General features: G+C 29.6%; 1 protein-coding gene across 4 annotated transcripts in view; it reads left to right on the top strand.

Annotated features, from left to right (window-relative positions):
• LOC109600751 (furin-like protease 2) overlaps window positions 1-17544 on the top strand; it is a 323673-nt gene that overhangs the window by 190845 nt on the left and 115284 nt on the right. For all 4 annotated transcript variants that reach the window (XM_049965263.1, XM_049965262.1, XM_049965261.1 and 1 more), the window contains one exon: window positions 4101-4205. In XM_049965263.1, the coding sequence (XP_049821220.1) occupies window positions 4101-4205 (105 nt within the window). The remainder of the gene's footprint in view (window positions 1-4100; window positions 4206-17544) is intronic.

The raw sequence follows: 17544 nt of genomic DNA, 5'->3' as shown, positions 1-17544 counted from the left end.
TTACGATAGAAACACATATCAAAATAATTCGTGGATTATTTTGTATTTCTGTATATCGAAATTTTTAGCAAGGCATTTTTTTACTTTAATCCATCGTATGATAGGATTATTTACTCAAACAGCTTTACCAGAAGTTTAACAAAATAATAAATCTGATAAAAATTTGGTAAAATATTCCACGAATGTGTATTGTCATTGTGTACTCATGGCTGAGACTTTATACATGTATATGCATTTCTGGTAAATATTCCTGAACACTGCTTGTTTGATCTTATTCATGTATTCAAAAATCTCTTACAAATCGATCTTTCCTTTGATTCGTATTTTTCTTTGAATAAAAATATTCTAGCAACAATGTAGCTCTGTAATAACATAAACCTAAGATGTAACAAATAGCTGTAAATACAAAACTTGAAACACCCTAATTCCGAAGTGTGGCGCATTCACCATTTTCTTAAAAAACAGTCTAATACTCTCCTATTAAAGCAGTTTTCTGGTATAGACAAAATTTATATTTTTATAATATATTTATATGTAATAGAAGGGGCGAGGCAGCTTGAGATATTTACCATGGTTGTGTCTTGGGACATTCATTGTTAGCCCACCATAAAACGGTTATTTATAATTTACTTTTGAATTTTCTGTAAAGTTTCAGCGAAATACAACGGGTTATACTCAATTCTCCGTCAAATACTTCTAGATAAATAGCCTTTCAGGGAACCTCGGTCGGGTTAAAAGGGAAATTTAATCGCATTTGAAATCAACAAATTTCAAACCTGTAACTTTTATCTCACCCCGAAGCGGCCGCACGGGGTATAGAAGTTGAAGAACCGCCTGATTTAAAGGTAATCTGATCGACTAACGATGAGACGTCGACCGTGTCTGTAATCTTAGCTATGCACTGGAAAAAATACTGGTTCGAGTACGGCACCGAAATCCGACGCGGCCTAATCATATAACGGGTCCCGCTCATGGGACGCATTCGCCACTAATTCAACTTTATGTTATGAAAGAAGTTTTTGTTTGTAGTCTGTGAAAATTTCTTTGTTGTTTTCAGTGCAATTGCTATCATTAAAGAGAAATTCAATCGCCTTGTTACTTGAAATCAACAAAGTTTAAAGCTGTAGCGTTTTATCACGCATTTTCGAAAGTTTCCAACAGCAATGTTCAAGTGTGTCAGATTCGGCGAAGGGAAATTCGATAGGGTAACGAGGAGAGCCCGACCACATCTGAAATCGAAGACTTGCTCGAAAAGAACTAGCCCATAGTTGTAAAGTGTTGACTTTTAGCGGAGGGCAAGGTAATCCGAAACTCTAATTTGGAGATGTTCTAAACCGACAGTCTAAGCTCAAATAAACCGCGACTCCCACGTGTACCTTCATCTGTCTATAAATAAGTTAAGGTTTAGTTAAAACAACCTGGTAGATAAAGTGTGAAATGTTTGCACACGCACACCACGTTTATTATTGAAATAAATTCTTTAATATACAATTTAATGAGTTTAACTTAATATTCTTGTATTTAAAAAAACAATTTCCGTAACATTTTGTTCAGTTTATATTAAATTTTCGTAGTTTGTATTACTGCATTGACGTAATGCTCGCAGTCATGGAGAAAATTGAAACATCCTCTTCAACTGAAGAAATGCGAGTACAGAAATTTTCCGCCTTATTATTTCCTAGGCAATATTAAAATTCTACTTACCTATATAAGTACTTTTCGAGCATATTACCAGGTGAACTTCATACCGCAATATTCAATATGAAGGTAAATGATATTCATAAATATTAAATGACGCAGGTTACTTTACTGAATACTTAAAAACACCGTTATTTATTCTTATGTATTTATTAATTTATATTTACGAAAATAATAATAAATGCTAAAAATTAAAAAAAGAATAATTTTAATTTAATGATACTTTGCATATTCATAATTCTGTGGAAAAATTAAAAATCATATTCTTATGAATTTGTTTAATTAAATTAAGTATATGAATAATCTGTAAAAAGTAGCAATAGTTTTTATTTTTTAATTGCTCAAATCATGTATTTTTTGTCTGTGATTCTCAATTAACGGTGCTGAAAATATCCTTCAGTTTCTTTCGCGCATGCAACTAATATGAAGTTGTTATTAGAAAAAATTCGATAATCACACTATACGTGGAATATCTGTGCGAATATAAAAGTTGTACACGGAACGGTGAAAGGTTTCATCAAGAAATAGTACACACAGAGAGGCACTATAATGAAAAATGGTCAGAAGTCGTCAAAAGAAAACTACAAAGTAAAATATTATTAACTACTAGTAAATAAATTGTTTGATGATTTTTGATGTTTTATAATAAATTTTATATATCCAAAACTAAATTAAAAATATATGATTTAAATTTGAATAAAAACCGTATTATTAGAAACATTACATTTAAAAAATATATATTATATAAAAATATAATATATAAATATATTATATAAAATATAAAATAAATACTAATACTGTTAAATATCAAATTTTCGTAAGTTCGTGGTAGAATTAATACCCTAGAACAATTAAGAAAGAATACCATGATCTTATGAACAAGATATAATAACTGAATCAATGAATTGAACAGTGGAACGGTGGAATATTCTTTAGAAATAAGATAATTTGTCTTTCTGTTAGTTTATTCCACATACTTCTTAATTAAAAAAATTATTTCTTCAGAATATGTACTCTGTAGCTTTTGATTTTGGACTAGAAAGCGTGACGTTTTATTTATAAGAACATATTTTCATGTTTTACAATTTAAAAAAAAAGTAAAAATCTGACAAAAAATACAAATTTTAGAGGGATGTCGCATTCAAAGTTTAATAGAATATTATAAAATGGTGAACAATATGCTTGTCTTTCTTCAGAAAGCTTTGAAGTAAGTTGAGGGAAATCTTATAGTTCCTTTTCTGTGGAATCGTATTATTGGTTAATACGGACAGTTTCATGTATTGGCCAGCGCGAAGTTCTTATCTGAATTTAACTGATAACTTACGGAACGATATGAAGTTTCGATTAACCAAAACCCCTCAAATTTAGATAAATTTTGGTTGAAGGAATTTAATTTCAAACAACCGTTACCAATATCCCGCACGATCCGTGCGTCGCTATTTACAATAAGTTATAATAAATAAAGGGTTTCCAGTTTAATAAATATATATTTTTTAAATGTGTGCTATTTCCGTTACCAGCAATAATATGCATTTATTTAGTTTAAGTATGCAATTATTTTGATATAGCTACAAAATATATAATAGTAGAAAAGGTTAAATAAATAAAATTTTTATTGCATTTAACTAGAGTTGCACATTTCCTAATTAACCATGTTATGTGTACTATTTCTGTCTGTGACATATTCTAATACATCTTGTCCTCTTTTCATATATTTAATTCTTTACATACATTTAATCCTATAATATAAAAAAAATTAATTGGCCGGAAACTTCATTAGTAACATCCCATTAACAAACCTCGCAAACGGTGGTTGATAAAAGTTTGATGAAAAAGGAGTTGCGATATTTGGTCGACGATATGGGACTGCGGGGAAAACATACGTGCTAATGGAACGACGGCATACGATTAGAGTAAAAATAGAGGCACGTACGCCATGTCCAACGAGAAGTTTTTATTTGTGATAACAGTTCGTACAGGCAACGAACTTTTTAATTTAAAATGTTTCAGCAAATTAATACGTCGATGAACCTTTAAAAGGATTCCGTCACACAAAGGAAACTTTTCCTCCAACGTTATCGGTACACAAACCTCCATTCTTTCAAATTAATTTGTGAAAATGTGATAGTTGGATTAAGGCAACCCACAATAATTTGTATATAGCTAGTCAGCGTTTCTTCATATGTGCCGGGATGGGATGTGAATATGCAAACAAGGAGACAAGAAGTTGCCGGCTCTCGGCATCATCAAATTTTAATTCGACTTAATTTAGAATTCAGGCGGTTGCCGTGTTGTTTGGTGCCGCCGTCCCGACACATGCGGTGTGAATTGGTTTGGCCGCATGCAGCGTGAATTTAGATCAAATTGTTCCCTAATGTAGACGTTCTCTCGTTTTGTTGCAGGTCGGCAGCTTGAAGGGCTTCTACTTGTTCGAGCACAAGCACGTGCACAAGAGGTCCCTGCAGGCGGACGATTTCTACCACCAGTCGCTGATAACTGAGCCCCAGGTTAGTGATGTTTCTGAATTGTTCATTTAGTCTAGGCGTTATTGTAAACATCAATTAGAAAAGTAAATTTCTAATCTAATTTAAACACGTTGGCATTATCAATATATAATATATTTAGTTCTTGTTCTTTTAGTTCTACTAAAATGGCAGTAAAAAAGTAGTTAAAGTGTTTGAAAATAACGTGAAAAACATGTTTCACTTTCTAGGACATCAAATTTTCTGTCTAATTTACCAATTGAAGATATTATTATTGAACACAGTTAGTGAGTTAAAACTCAATAAACTCAATTCAGATAAGTAATCGAAAAACGTAGACTCAAAAAAAGTATTTTCTTTTTCCTATGTTCTATATTTTATAATATTCTTGTAAATGTCTCACATAAGACGATGGTAGTAACAATTTTTCTAAACTTTACAAACATAAAAAATAAGAACTTGGTTACTTTATAATAATCAATAGCTATTTACAAATATATATATATATATATATATATATATATATATATATATATATATATATATATATATATATATATATATATATATATATATATATATATATATATATATATATATATATATATATATATATATATATATTTAATTTTGGTTTATACCTCTGTTAATAAAAACCATTTCGAGATGTGACTTTCACTTATATTTCTTAATCTTTTTAAATGCATGTATTATTAGGGTGAACCAAAAAAAGAAAAATTGGTTCTTACACTTAGAAGAAGGCTCTCCTCATCTCAGTTTTTCCTTTTTTCTCCAGTCCCATGGCAAAATTCATATCTCGCCATCTCCCATATTCGTACAGAACAGTTCTATTCACATTTGTAGGAAATTAAACACTCTATAATTTCTTACAATTTTTTTACTCTTATCGTTTAGAAGATGTCGGAAGACATAGTTTTAAAAATTTCTATTTTACTTCTAAATTTTATAACTCGTAGTTAAGTAAATATTATGAAATGATTAGTATTTTAATAATAATAAGAGTCAATTTTTATAACTAAATTGACAGAAATATATATTTTTTCAAAGTAATATTTTCGTATTAATACTCTATTTTTTTCTTTTCTATTGATATATTTAATGATATTCATGACTTAAATGGATAAATTTGATATATTTATTAGTAAAAATAAAAAAGAAATTTTTATTAAATTCTTCAAACTTTCACCTGTATCGGTATCTTCTAAACAGTAAGATTTATGAAAAAATTGTAAGTTACTTTTTTGTAGAACGTTCAATTTCCTACAAGAAATGTAAATTTTCCGTACGATCAAGGAATGGCAAGAAATTGATTTTGCCCTATAAAACCATAAATTTTTCAGTGATAAAAGTAAAAAAACACGTATCCTAATATGTGTAAAAATGTTTGCTATTATATTTGAAATTTCCGAATATTGTAAATTTTATAGAGTGGTCATATCCTCTAGCGATGTAAGACAGTTATAAAATATTTGTAAAATATGGAAAATAGGACGAAGAAAATTTTTTCTTTTGAAACTAAATTTGACGAATATCGTTGAACCTAACTGAAGTTATCGAGTTTTATCTTTTTCAATATTTATCATCGCTATCATGGCTATGTTTTAGGAGTAAAAGAATTTTAATAAAAAAAATATGGCAAATATTCTTAAAATGAATTGTTACTATCTTACAGAGAATATTTCTCAGCTTTTTTCGGGCCCACTTTTATCAATCATTTCTTTTTCTTTAGGAATCTTATTCAATTACTAGTTTTTAAAATGTTAATTCTTAAGAACATCAATCTTAATCAATTCAAATTTTTATTAATCCAAATAATATCAAAACAGATCTCACTGCGACTAGAAATACGTATTTATTTCAATGGGATCATGGCCGTCGTCACCGGGAGCAATTCTCTCCGTTGGTGCACTCCACTCCAATTTTGTTTATGTCGATTATGCTAAGCATCCGAATGTTTTTAAACTGAGCTGAGGTAAGGTGCTCCGCGCCATCCCGCAAGATGAAACTAACATAACGGGAACGTAACACGCTTAGTAAAATCTAAAATCTATTGCCGCCGACTTGGTGGCTGGTGCCTTTTTTATCTCGCCGTCCCAATTTGCTGTTGATTTTATTATGCTTCCGGGAGTTCACTCACTCACACAAACGGATTACTATATGTATGCAAAATATTTCGGGACATTTGCATTTTAAGGAGCTCCGCCACTGTTGTGTCGGATTTATCAATTTTACAAGACTGTCGGCACTTCGCCCTTCTGCTCTTTCACCCTATTGAAAAGTCGACGCAAATATTTTCTATATTAGGTTTATTAAAATTGAAACGAGATCCATGTTTTTTTAGATCCATTAGAATTTGTATTCAAATACATTGTTTAAATGTGATGGCTCACAGAAACTATTGTTACAATGTTTAATTAAAATTACAATCCAATTTGAGTTGTACAACAACCAGTTGTTGTTATATTCCTGTATAATATTTACATCGGTTACCTAATAAATAAAAGAATAACTAAACTGGTACAACACGAATTGGATTGTAATTATAATTAAGCATTTAGGCATTTAACGGCAAGAGAACAACGCGGAATGGCAAAAACTAACACGCGAACGAGAGCAAAACTAAGCTAACAATCATGAATTTGCATACTTTGCTATTTAAAATTTCATTCTTTACTCGAAATTTACATCATAAAGGAAACATGTGATTTACAATCGTTTGAGAATACGCTTCCGAGGTTACGTACCAAATTTCAGACCGTCCACACGTAATTTCCAGTTCCATACGAGAAAAATTCGCGAAAACAACTCGTAAAACAATCCTCTATTTATGAGCGGTATAATTCCTGTGCTGAATCTCGTAACTCTAAAATGGCTCAGATTAAAAAAATAAATTCACCTGATTCATAATTCAGGCGGTGGAACCGCCTTAAAAGCTCTCTTTTACAATACAACACGAAATTTAAAAGTTCCGGTTTGTTTGAGTTTCGGGTGTTACACGGAATAATGTAACGCCGGAACAAAAATAACTGTAATTACCGTGAATAATGCTTTGCAATCCCCTAACGAACTTTAAAGTTATAATATTCAAAACATTTTGTATACATATGGTGAATTTATTGTTATTTAATCGTGGAAATTTGGTTTTAATTGTTTTTTTACACAGAGCTCGATCAAAATGGGTAAAATATTGCTACTTCATTAGCAACATTTTTAAATATGTTCTCCTAATTCTAAATCAATGGAAAAATGCTGATTGTCAGTAAATGGTTGTTGATTACTTTAGTGAAAACTATGCCATAGATAATAAGTGAAGTTCAATTAATTAATTGAATAATCGGTTTAACTTCATTTTTTAATTAGTATACATCTACAACTTATTGATAAGTAACCCCTACTTATTAATCAGTATCTCCAACTATCAATAATCAGTAATTTCCACTGATGCCTCACTAACTAGAAAGTTTTACTAATTAATCAATAATTATCACTGAGTATGATTTCATTAGTACATCAGCTATAGTCTACTTATTAATTCAGTAAATTCTATTGATTAGGAAATTACATTGATTAATCAGCGTAATTTCTCTGTTAAATAAGTCACATTCTACTTCTTATCCAATATAGTTATTTATTAATATATTTCTACTTTTTAATTTGTATAATTTTATTAGTAAATCAGCCATAATATGCAAAAATTAAATTGATTCATTAATTACTTATTTTATTAAAATAATATACTGAGCATTTACTGTATCTCTAATTATGAATCTACTAATTAATTAGTATTTGTTTCAGTAATTTTCTAAACTACTATATAAAAGATATAATTTCTATTGATTCAAATTTAAATGATTTACGTTAAAATATAAAATATAATTTAAATGTTTTTTTTCTTTCTAATTCTGCTATATTAAATCAAGTCGTATATCTTGATTAAAGTAGGTACTCGTATCATTGACGCAGCAGTGAATAAGGATTAAATAAATTTCATATCGCGTACAGAATGGTGGCTCTATAAAATATTAAAGGATTAAAATGTGAAATATATATATACGAAAAATTCTATTATAAAAGTATTCCTCGGCTAAAGAGATTACATATTTAATTTAATAAAATCGCTTTAAAAAAAGTTGTTCTTTTACGGGGCTCATGAAGTCATTAAATCAAGCTTATCTTCGTTAACTTTACAATTTATTTATAGTCAAAAAATGGTAATTAAATTATACGTTAATACCCTTTCTTCGTGTTCTGTTTTTGACCATATCTTTGTAGGTATGTGAAAGGGACATGGTATCCTCTCGTCGGTAATTAATTTTATTTTTTTTTTTTTTTTCACATAAGCGGATTTCGAGAACGAGAATGACCTTTCCGAGAGATTAGCATTGTGTAATGTCGATAAGCCATAGAGCGAGGCACAATTCTGCGCCCTGCCTCTTCGATGTATGCCCAACATTCCGGCTATTTGTCGGGATTAAATGTTGTTTCTAACTGAGTTACCAGAATAAAGGTAAACATGCTCTGCGCCAAAAAAATTGGATACATCCCTCAGATCGTTTTGTATTAAACAGGGACTTTCTCATAAACAAATTTCATAATTTTCGATGGGAATTTTTAAATATTACTTTTGTTATTTCATTTTCAATATGCGGGTGTTTGTTTTTTAATAAATGTTAAATGTATTATAAAAATACGGACGTATTTTATTTTAAATAAAGAATGTGCCTGTTAAAAAAACAAACCGTGTGCGTGATATCGAGTAGCCTCTATTTTGAAAAATTTATGAGCATTCATTAATACACACAAACAATTATTTTCATGTATGAAATTTTTATTTTCTGACGCACTGCCATTTCGGATTTATATAGCCTTGTATCAATAAATTATGTCTGGTTAGCCGTTGACGACATTTTTATTAAATGTCACTTTGATTTACTTTTTATACTGTGCCTGATTGGCCTCAAATGTATTGGTAATACAATAAATATAAAAATAATAGATTTACATTTTCCCTAGATAAAAATATGAAAATATTTTGAAATTCAAAGTTTTTATTTTTTAATAGTACCTGTTCTATTTAAAATTGCATATTTTAAGGTATACTATTTAAAATTTTTTTAGTATTTAAATTTCACATATAGGTTCGATATTCAACCAAATATAGTATCTGTATTGAACCCATATTCATTATATTCATTATAAATTTTAAACTTACTCATTTAACGATTTGTATTGGCACTATAATGTACGGTAAATTCATTATATATACGTGTCCTGTCTTAGTGGAGTTGTCCCAACTATTAAAACATTAAATTTGTGAATTTATTTCATGATAAACAAAATTATCATGAAGAGAAAGCTCCGATTACATCCTTCAACAATCTATCAAATATAATATTTGACTAAAGTATTAATATACCTAATCATTTGATAATTTGTTTGAATATAGTATATGCATTATTATTGTTACATCCTCGTAACAACCAAAATGAACTAATTTAATTACGAGTTCCTAATAATATGGGGGAAATATAGATATCATGTTATCATGTTAAGAAATTTGATTATAATACCTTCAATGGAACAAAAGTTTTATACCACAAATATTTGTATTCTAAACTAAACAAATAAATCTGGTGTAGGATACTGGTCCAGTACACCTGGAAGATAAATATGACCCGTTTTAAGTACGTGACATAATTTCCGAATGGATTTATCACTTAACACGGCAATTAAAGTAAACGTGATCGGGTGAATTTGAATGGACGGCCGATATACGTTAAGTATATATTTAACGCTATCCACATTCGCACAAAACAGCATTCGACAGGATGATTTGTAACCTGGACCGGACCGAGATAATTAAGGGATGGCAATTTGTTTAAAGTGTAGCCCGAAAATTACATGTTGGCTGATCTCTCGCGTTTTGGGGGCGCGCTACGAACATTAAAATATATTGATCATACGTGGCGGAGGCTTTTGCCAACCGCCGCGACCAAGGATTCATGAACTGGGCCGTCGGACACGAGATTAATCAAATTCAATTAGACTCACGACCACGCTTGAATTTTAAGTGACGGGTTCTGCACGAATCCTGTGCCGTTCCCGCTTTAGATTCCGGAGAAAAACGGCCGAATTTTCAAACTTGGCGTTTTGTTTCAATTTAATACATCACGAAACTGTCCCACTATATTTTCTTATCATGATAGTAACTACAGATTTAATTCGTTTTTAAATGAACTATTTAATTTAGTTCTTTTTTACCTTTTTAATACTGTGGATCCTTTAAATGGATTATTGTAATAATATATTTGTTGTAGTAGTGACTGATTGATTGATATTCTGATTTTTGAAATAATACAAATTAAGTTTTATTAAACTGTGCAATACCATGGATAAATTAAACAAATTTGCATCAATAACTAAACATTTCTTAGAACATTGTAGATTCTCTGTTTAATATGAGCCACTCCGTGCATGTCAAATGCAAATGTTTCATTTTTCCATTCTCCTTTTCTTCTAATTTATTTTTCGTAATTGGAACAAGTAGTTATCAATTTTTGATAAACTTAAATTTGTACATTAAAAATATAGAAACTTTCCACTATACTTTTAAGAGTCATTTGTGGGTGATGAACACAAAAAACAAGAAGTCCTAGGTGAAAGGTAATTTAGGTCAAAATATGTCAGAAGTTAATTCAATTATGTGTCCAAAGGTCTAAATTCGTTTCGATCGAAGGAAGAATACTGGAGTTGTGGCTGATGAAATTTCCAGTTTGATAGTTTCACACAAATATAAAAATATTATAATCAAATATTTTTACAGTAATTATTTTATATTCCTCATTTATATTCCTTAATGAAATTGTAATATTGGAAGGTATTCCAGAAAAGGTACTCATCAAACGAAGGAAAATTATCTATCCCCTTTTATTATATATTATATTTAATATTTGTAAATAATAACGAAATATGTTTGAAAGAATCCATTACATTTATTGTCGGACGTCACTCATGTCAAAACGAGTGGAAATGTTTTCTTTTTTTTCCAAAATCAAAAAGATGACCGTTATAGGACAAGAAATGCTTTATCAAAGGGAAAAGTATTAACGTAAAAAGCTTTCGGCTCGCTAACATCCCTAAGTATACTTATCTGGAGTTTATTTGCAGAAATGTATTCTTTCTTACCGGAAATATTGCTTAAAAGCTTTCAAAATAATATGCCTAAAAGTATACCTATATTTTGGTAGTTGACATATTGATATCAGAATAGACAGTTTAAATGCCATCCACAGTAAAAACGAATTTCATTTAACAGTGCATTAAGTAAATTGCCATTAGAGCTTGTAAAAATAGGATTAAAATAGGATTTGCCAATATTATTGCGTCTCACATTTTAACTTTTTACTTTTCCAGTGGTGGGCGGATTTACATCGTGTAATTGCATTCCATTTTTACACTTAAACTTCAAGTCTCATTCAAACACCATTAAAGAACTATTAGCTGACAGTGCCCAATTCGGTATAATTCTCCATTCCCACCAGTTTATAGATTGAAATTGCCGTAATTTTATTTGAATCGGGGCAGATAGTATCTGTTAACTTATCTCTAAAGTCGACTATATTGCTTTTATTACGTTTTATTCGTATGATGGATAATTTAAATAGGACGTGGGTGATTAATGGCTATATTTGTCAGACTAAAGTGAAATTGGGTTTCACAAAAAACTGCATTTACATTGATCCCTTTTTCAAATTCAATTTCGTCAAAACTATCTATTCTCCCAACTTCACCGATTGTAATCTGAAATAAATTGTCGAATCTATCTGTGTTTTTTTTTCTCTTAAGCGTTTTCCTAAGAGAACTAATTAAGACTTACATGACTATTCGTTGTATTTCTGGTAGCAACTGAAACAAATTGGTTTCCTTTAAGTGAACAATTCAATTCAACTACACAAACTGCCTCGAAAAACCTACCGCAGTTTTCAAATAATAACAATACGTTAACTTTACTTATTGTTAGAAATGACATTTCAATTAATACTAAGTAGTAAAGTGTGTATTTAAAAGCTGGACAATAATGCGTGTGACGCGTGTCAACGTAATAAAAGAGTGATTACATTTCCGATCAACCAGCAAAACAGCTTACTTCGCCCTATTTATCAATATGAAGAGGCAACAACGGTAACAAATAATGACAATTAAGTGCGATAGGTTAAATACGTGTACGCGCCACTGTGCAACGTATAACTCATTAACGGCAACACGGAGCCCAACAATGTGTAGGGCAGTAATTGGTACCCGATCATGACACACGTACACAAACAAATAGTCGACATCAATTGTCGGCGTGATTTATGTTTCTGATTAAAAATACATTAAGCATTTCTATCCGTGTACAATTTCTAAATGGAAATTTACTCTTCGTCTGTACCACGCGATATTTATGGACTGTCATAAATTATGCAATAAATATTGACGCGTTACAAATCTAGTGAAGCATAGATGATGGTGAGGATTATCCAAGGTAAAATTTACGTGCTAACGTTAAATTCGTACTTTTATAAATCATTTACTTTTTTGGAAATAAAGTAAATACTGATTAATTAAGTGTTGGGCCTTTAATGTTTAAAAAACTCCTTATGTGTATTACTCGAGAACGATTTTGGCAATACACAACCTGTGTTCATTAATTAGATCTGACATTCAGTTTTTATTCATTAAAAAATTGAGAAAAATATTTTCATAGACAACTGAGAATTCACAGATTTTTTTAATCTGTTTAATAATGGGAATCTCAGAAAAATTAATAATAATGTGTTTGAAAAATTTAATTCTTAATTTTGATGACATTTCTCATATTTTTTTTACTGCAGCTCATATAATAAAGTTGGGTTAAACATTCAAAAGAAAGATAAAACTTGATAACCTCAGTCGACAAATTTGGTATCAAAATAAAGTTCTTTGCTCTATCTTCCACATTTAATAAATATTCCATAGTTTTTTTAATTCAGGATTTAGAGAGCTTAAAATTTAATTTCAATTAATTGTAATTATTGTTAGACAAATATTTAAAAATTATATTAACTAAATTATAATTGTTCTCTGTTTTAAAATATAATCATAAATTAGCCAAGGTTTCGTTGTTTCTAATAAAACTGATCTGATTAAGGTGCAACTTTCACTTTATATTTTTATACTTTGTTTATCTACATATGAAAATATATGCCAAAGAATTTTATTTGCACTATCTTCTACATTTTATAAATTAAATATTTTATAGATTTTTTACTTAAGTCTCTAGATATATTGATATGATGATTACTCTATAAGATTTACATTTATTACATTACGGTTGAGAGATATCATTACACGTGCTCCTCTTGTTGAAATGGAAAATGTAATTTCCTCTAATAAACAATAAATTAATAATAATAATAATTAAAAATGTTCGATCAGCAAATACAATACATTCATCAAAAATGTATGTTTTTAAGATGTCGTCTCTGTCGAACTTGTATTTTTATGCTTTATTTATCTACATATTCTACTCCGTAAAATGTTGGAATTAGTGTCTTTAGCGGTTGATTTAAAAAGCCATAAAACTATTGCAAAATTTGAAAGATAGATAAAAAACTTTTTCCTTTTATATGAAGTTTATCCAATTTTGTGCAGCTAGTTTGACGTTATCGAGTCGAGTTTTATTTGTGCCAATGAATAAACCTCTACTACCATTTAATTCTACACATACATATAGTGAAAAAAATTTAATAAGAATGACAAATATTTCAAAGATAAATAATTAATAAACTTTGGTAAATTAGTAAGAAAAATTACTTTTAAATCAAGTGACTATCTTAGAGACTAATATTTCTAATTTTTCTCTACTTGAGTAGTAGTCTCTGAGATACAGGCAACTATTTGGCCACCTGGTATATTTAATAATTAAAATTTCTTATTTCCAGTAATTTTTAACTAATCGTTTAAGTTACTTGCTTTAAGATGATGAAGTGGTGAAGAAAGTGCAATTGTGGAGAGACACCTTCACTTAAACTCCAATGTCAATAACTAATCAAGTATTCATTTAATAAAAAATATTCTGTGGTATACAATGTTCACATATATTAATATTAGTTATATTAATTAATTTCATTCTTCTATTGAATTTCAATAATTATGCACGGCTTCGAACGGGATTATGGCAATTAATCACGCATGCAGAACCAGGCTCGTAAAATAGGAACGTGAAAACCCTGGTGCAGTGAAATTTTTATGCAAATTCGAAAATTCCACGCTGCACCGTGTAGATGGCATAATAAACTTAGAAGACACGGAATCGTGAAAGGTCGCAATCAAAATATAGGGCACAAAGTTGTTTCAATAACCATAACATTTTGGCGCTACATTGTGCCAGTTGCATGCGGTCGCATCGATGTTTTATGCCAAAGCCAGTGTCAACCTCTTACACCTCGATTAAGCTGCCAGCGTTGCAGTGAATTTAAAATTTAAATTCAATTGGTTTTTAAGTGTGCATGAGGCATGTTTCCCGATTTATTTGGCGTTCGCATCGTGCACCGATGCAATCGTTAAAAATACTTAAACCTATGGCAAATGTTTACTTAATGCTCATTATTTCTGTAATTTGTTTTATAATCAGATACACGTCTGCACAGGGGTTTTAAATATTTATGTGTTTTTACTGAAAATTGGTAGATGGTACTTTTATTTTTAATAATTTATGCACACGTGTGCATTTTCACTCATGTTAAATAATTAGCTTCTCTAACAGTTTCATATAGGTTTAATGAACAATGTTGGTTAATGAGCAAGCTTGGCTAATTAACCAAAAACTTCATATTCAAATCCCAGTAATTTGTACTTTCTGGTCATAATCACTTTGTATGAATCTCATGCGATGTGATTAATCCCTTTTTCTACTTATAAGCTTTTGATCATAATAAGTTAAACCGATTTTCAATTCTAAATTAATTTGCATTTAAATTCAACTAATTAAAATAAAACATTGTTCAATGTGTTTAGTCTTTCTGAGAGAATATGATTATTTTTATTTATTTTATTACGTTACATAGTATAACTGTAAAAAACTAAAACAATTAAAAAGGGAAAATTAATATTGATTTATATTCCATGAAATTTTTTAGCTTTTGATGGTACTAAAACAAACTTTTAATCCAATTTATTTTGTGATGTATAGAAGAATATAGGACCCCCTCATTTACGGTATTTTGAAAATAGTGCATACAATAATATTTATTCAAATATGAACAACTTAGAAAAAGTGCATGTTATTTGGACAATTTTAACAGTTTTATAGTAACACCTAAAAGTTTCAGCAAATGCTAAAAGAGACAGCTTTGAACGTTACCGACTTGACGTGAAATGCACTTTACGCTTTAAATATTAAAGTATCAACTATTGAAAACTGTTTCACTTAAAATTAAGATCATACTTCATTCAAGAACCTATTTTAATTATTTAAACATAGTTTTATATGTTATATGATTTAAATAATTAAATATAATAAATAAAAAATATATGTGAATATTTGAATTCTAATTATTTGAGCATAATTAATCGATAAAGAAAAGGAACCTTCCGAAATCAGAGGGCAATTTGTGCACGACGGAACGTTGAGAAAACGCTCGCATTAAATGAGCACTTGAAACGGAATTATAAAACTGGTCACATACTGCCAGTTTAAAATTGAAATTTACACTGAATTTAAGAGGGCCGACGAAAATTCTGAACAGCCAGTAAATATTCATTAAAGGTTTTCTTACTTGATTGAATTTGTTTTTCTGTTAATTTGAGCGGGTTATTTTTTGTTCCACTCGATTTAACGGAATCACTTCAAAGAGTTAAAAGATGGAAACGTATTCAAGGACGAAATCATTTGACGTGAATTTCCTAGTTCGGCGCTCACGCCCGATTTGGTCCCGTCACAGACGAATTACTCTTTTGTAATCGGTCTCATTATAGAGTGCAGTAACTAGCACTTTTACAAATTCTTCCACTAATGGGAAGTTTTGCTGAATTTGAAACAGTAAAGAATTAACAATTGTACCCAGTTTTGACCGGATTTTTCCTACGTTAACGTACTTTCTGAAAGTTTTGTCAAAGTAAAATATGTAATTCATATTATGACTTGTTTTCCTGAATACAACGTGATATACATAATATTTGAAAATGTATCATATTTCTGTATAGTTAAATTTTACACAATACACATCACAATTTAAATACAAACCGGTGTTCAATTAATGTTGAATAACAGAGTTGAATTTCTACACAATAGTATGGTATTTAATAACGTTAGCTATTATACCGTCGAAGGGGTTGAAAAATACAAACACAAGGAAGGGAACACGTCCATAATTAATATTAACGAAATCCGTATTTTCAGCTGCCTATTATTACGCACTCAGAAACATAATTAAATTAGAACAAGTGTGATAAATGTTAATTTGGAAGTTCGGTTCTTATATTTAGCATGGCTTTCATTCATCAAATTGATTAAACGACTGCAAGAAATAAGGTTTTCGCACCCAGTAAATTGAATTTACATGGAACGAACCTGTTTACATTTTGATGGAAATTAGCGTATGTTTTTTTTCTTTATTAAAAGCAGGCCGCCTTATTATTTATTTATTATTCACTTTATAATGTGAATGCCAATTTACAGTGATAAAAATCTACTAAATTGAACAGTACTTTTGGAAAAGGATCTTTTCTGTTGGTAACTGTGACTGAAATGACACTATGATTGTTTCATCTGTTTAAAAATATCCAAAAATTGTTTAACATTCGAAGAATATGATTAAAGATACCAAAAAGGACATAAACCAGATCAGATACCAAAATGTAGAATGGAATCCAACAAACAATCTACAATCTACAAATACAACAAATTTTGTTATCATTAATCAATGATCTGTCCTTCAATTCCAATGATATTTGTCCATAATGTTGTAAAGAAAAATACCGACACTTCTAGCATAAACTATTCTTCAACTGGACCAAATAGTATGATATTTTGAGTTCTGTTTTTGGATGAAACCTGTTGTTTTTAATTATAGAGTGAAATATATAATTGAATAAAATGTATTATTAATACGTGATGTTTTTATAATGACTAGTTAAAATTGGGATCGGTTAAAACCCGACCAATGATAAAGGATTTTAAATAATTTTTTTTCTTATGAAGAAAATACAGCCCCTCAAATGTAAATTTCAATTTTTTTTATTATTATTTATGTAACGTCTAGTCCAATCGTGTTTAAATTTATTTTAATGTAATATACTTTTTTCACATTGTTACAGACTC

The sequence above is a fragment of the Aethina tumida genome, chromosome 3, assembly GCF_024364675.1.
Source record: "Aethina tumida isolate Nest 87 chromosome 3, icAetTumi1.1, whole genome shotgun sequence".
NCBI lineage: Eukaryota > Metazoa > Arthropoda > Insecta > Coleoptera > Nitidulidae > Aethina > Aethina tumida.
Note: the sequence above shows the minus strand (reverse complement) of the source record. Positions and strands in the feature narration are given on the sequence as shown.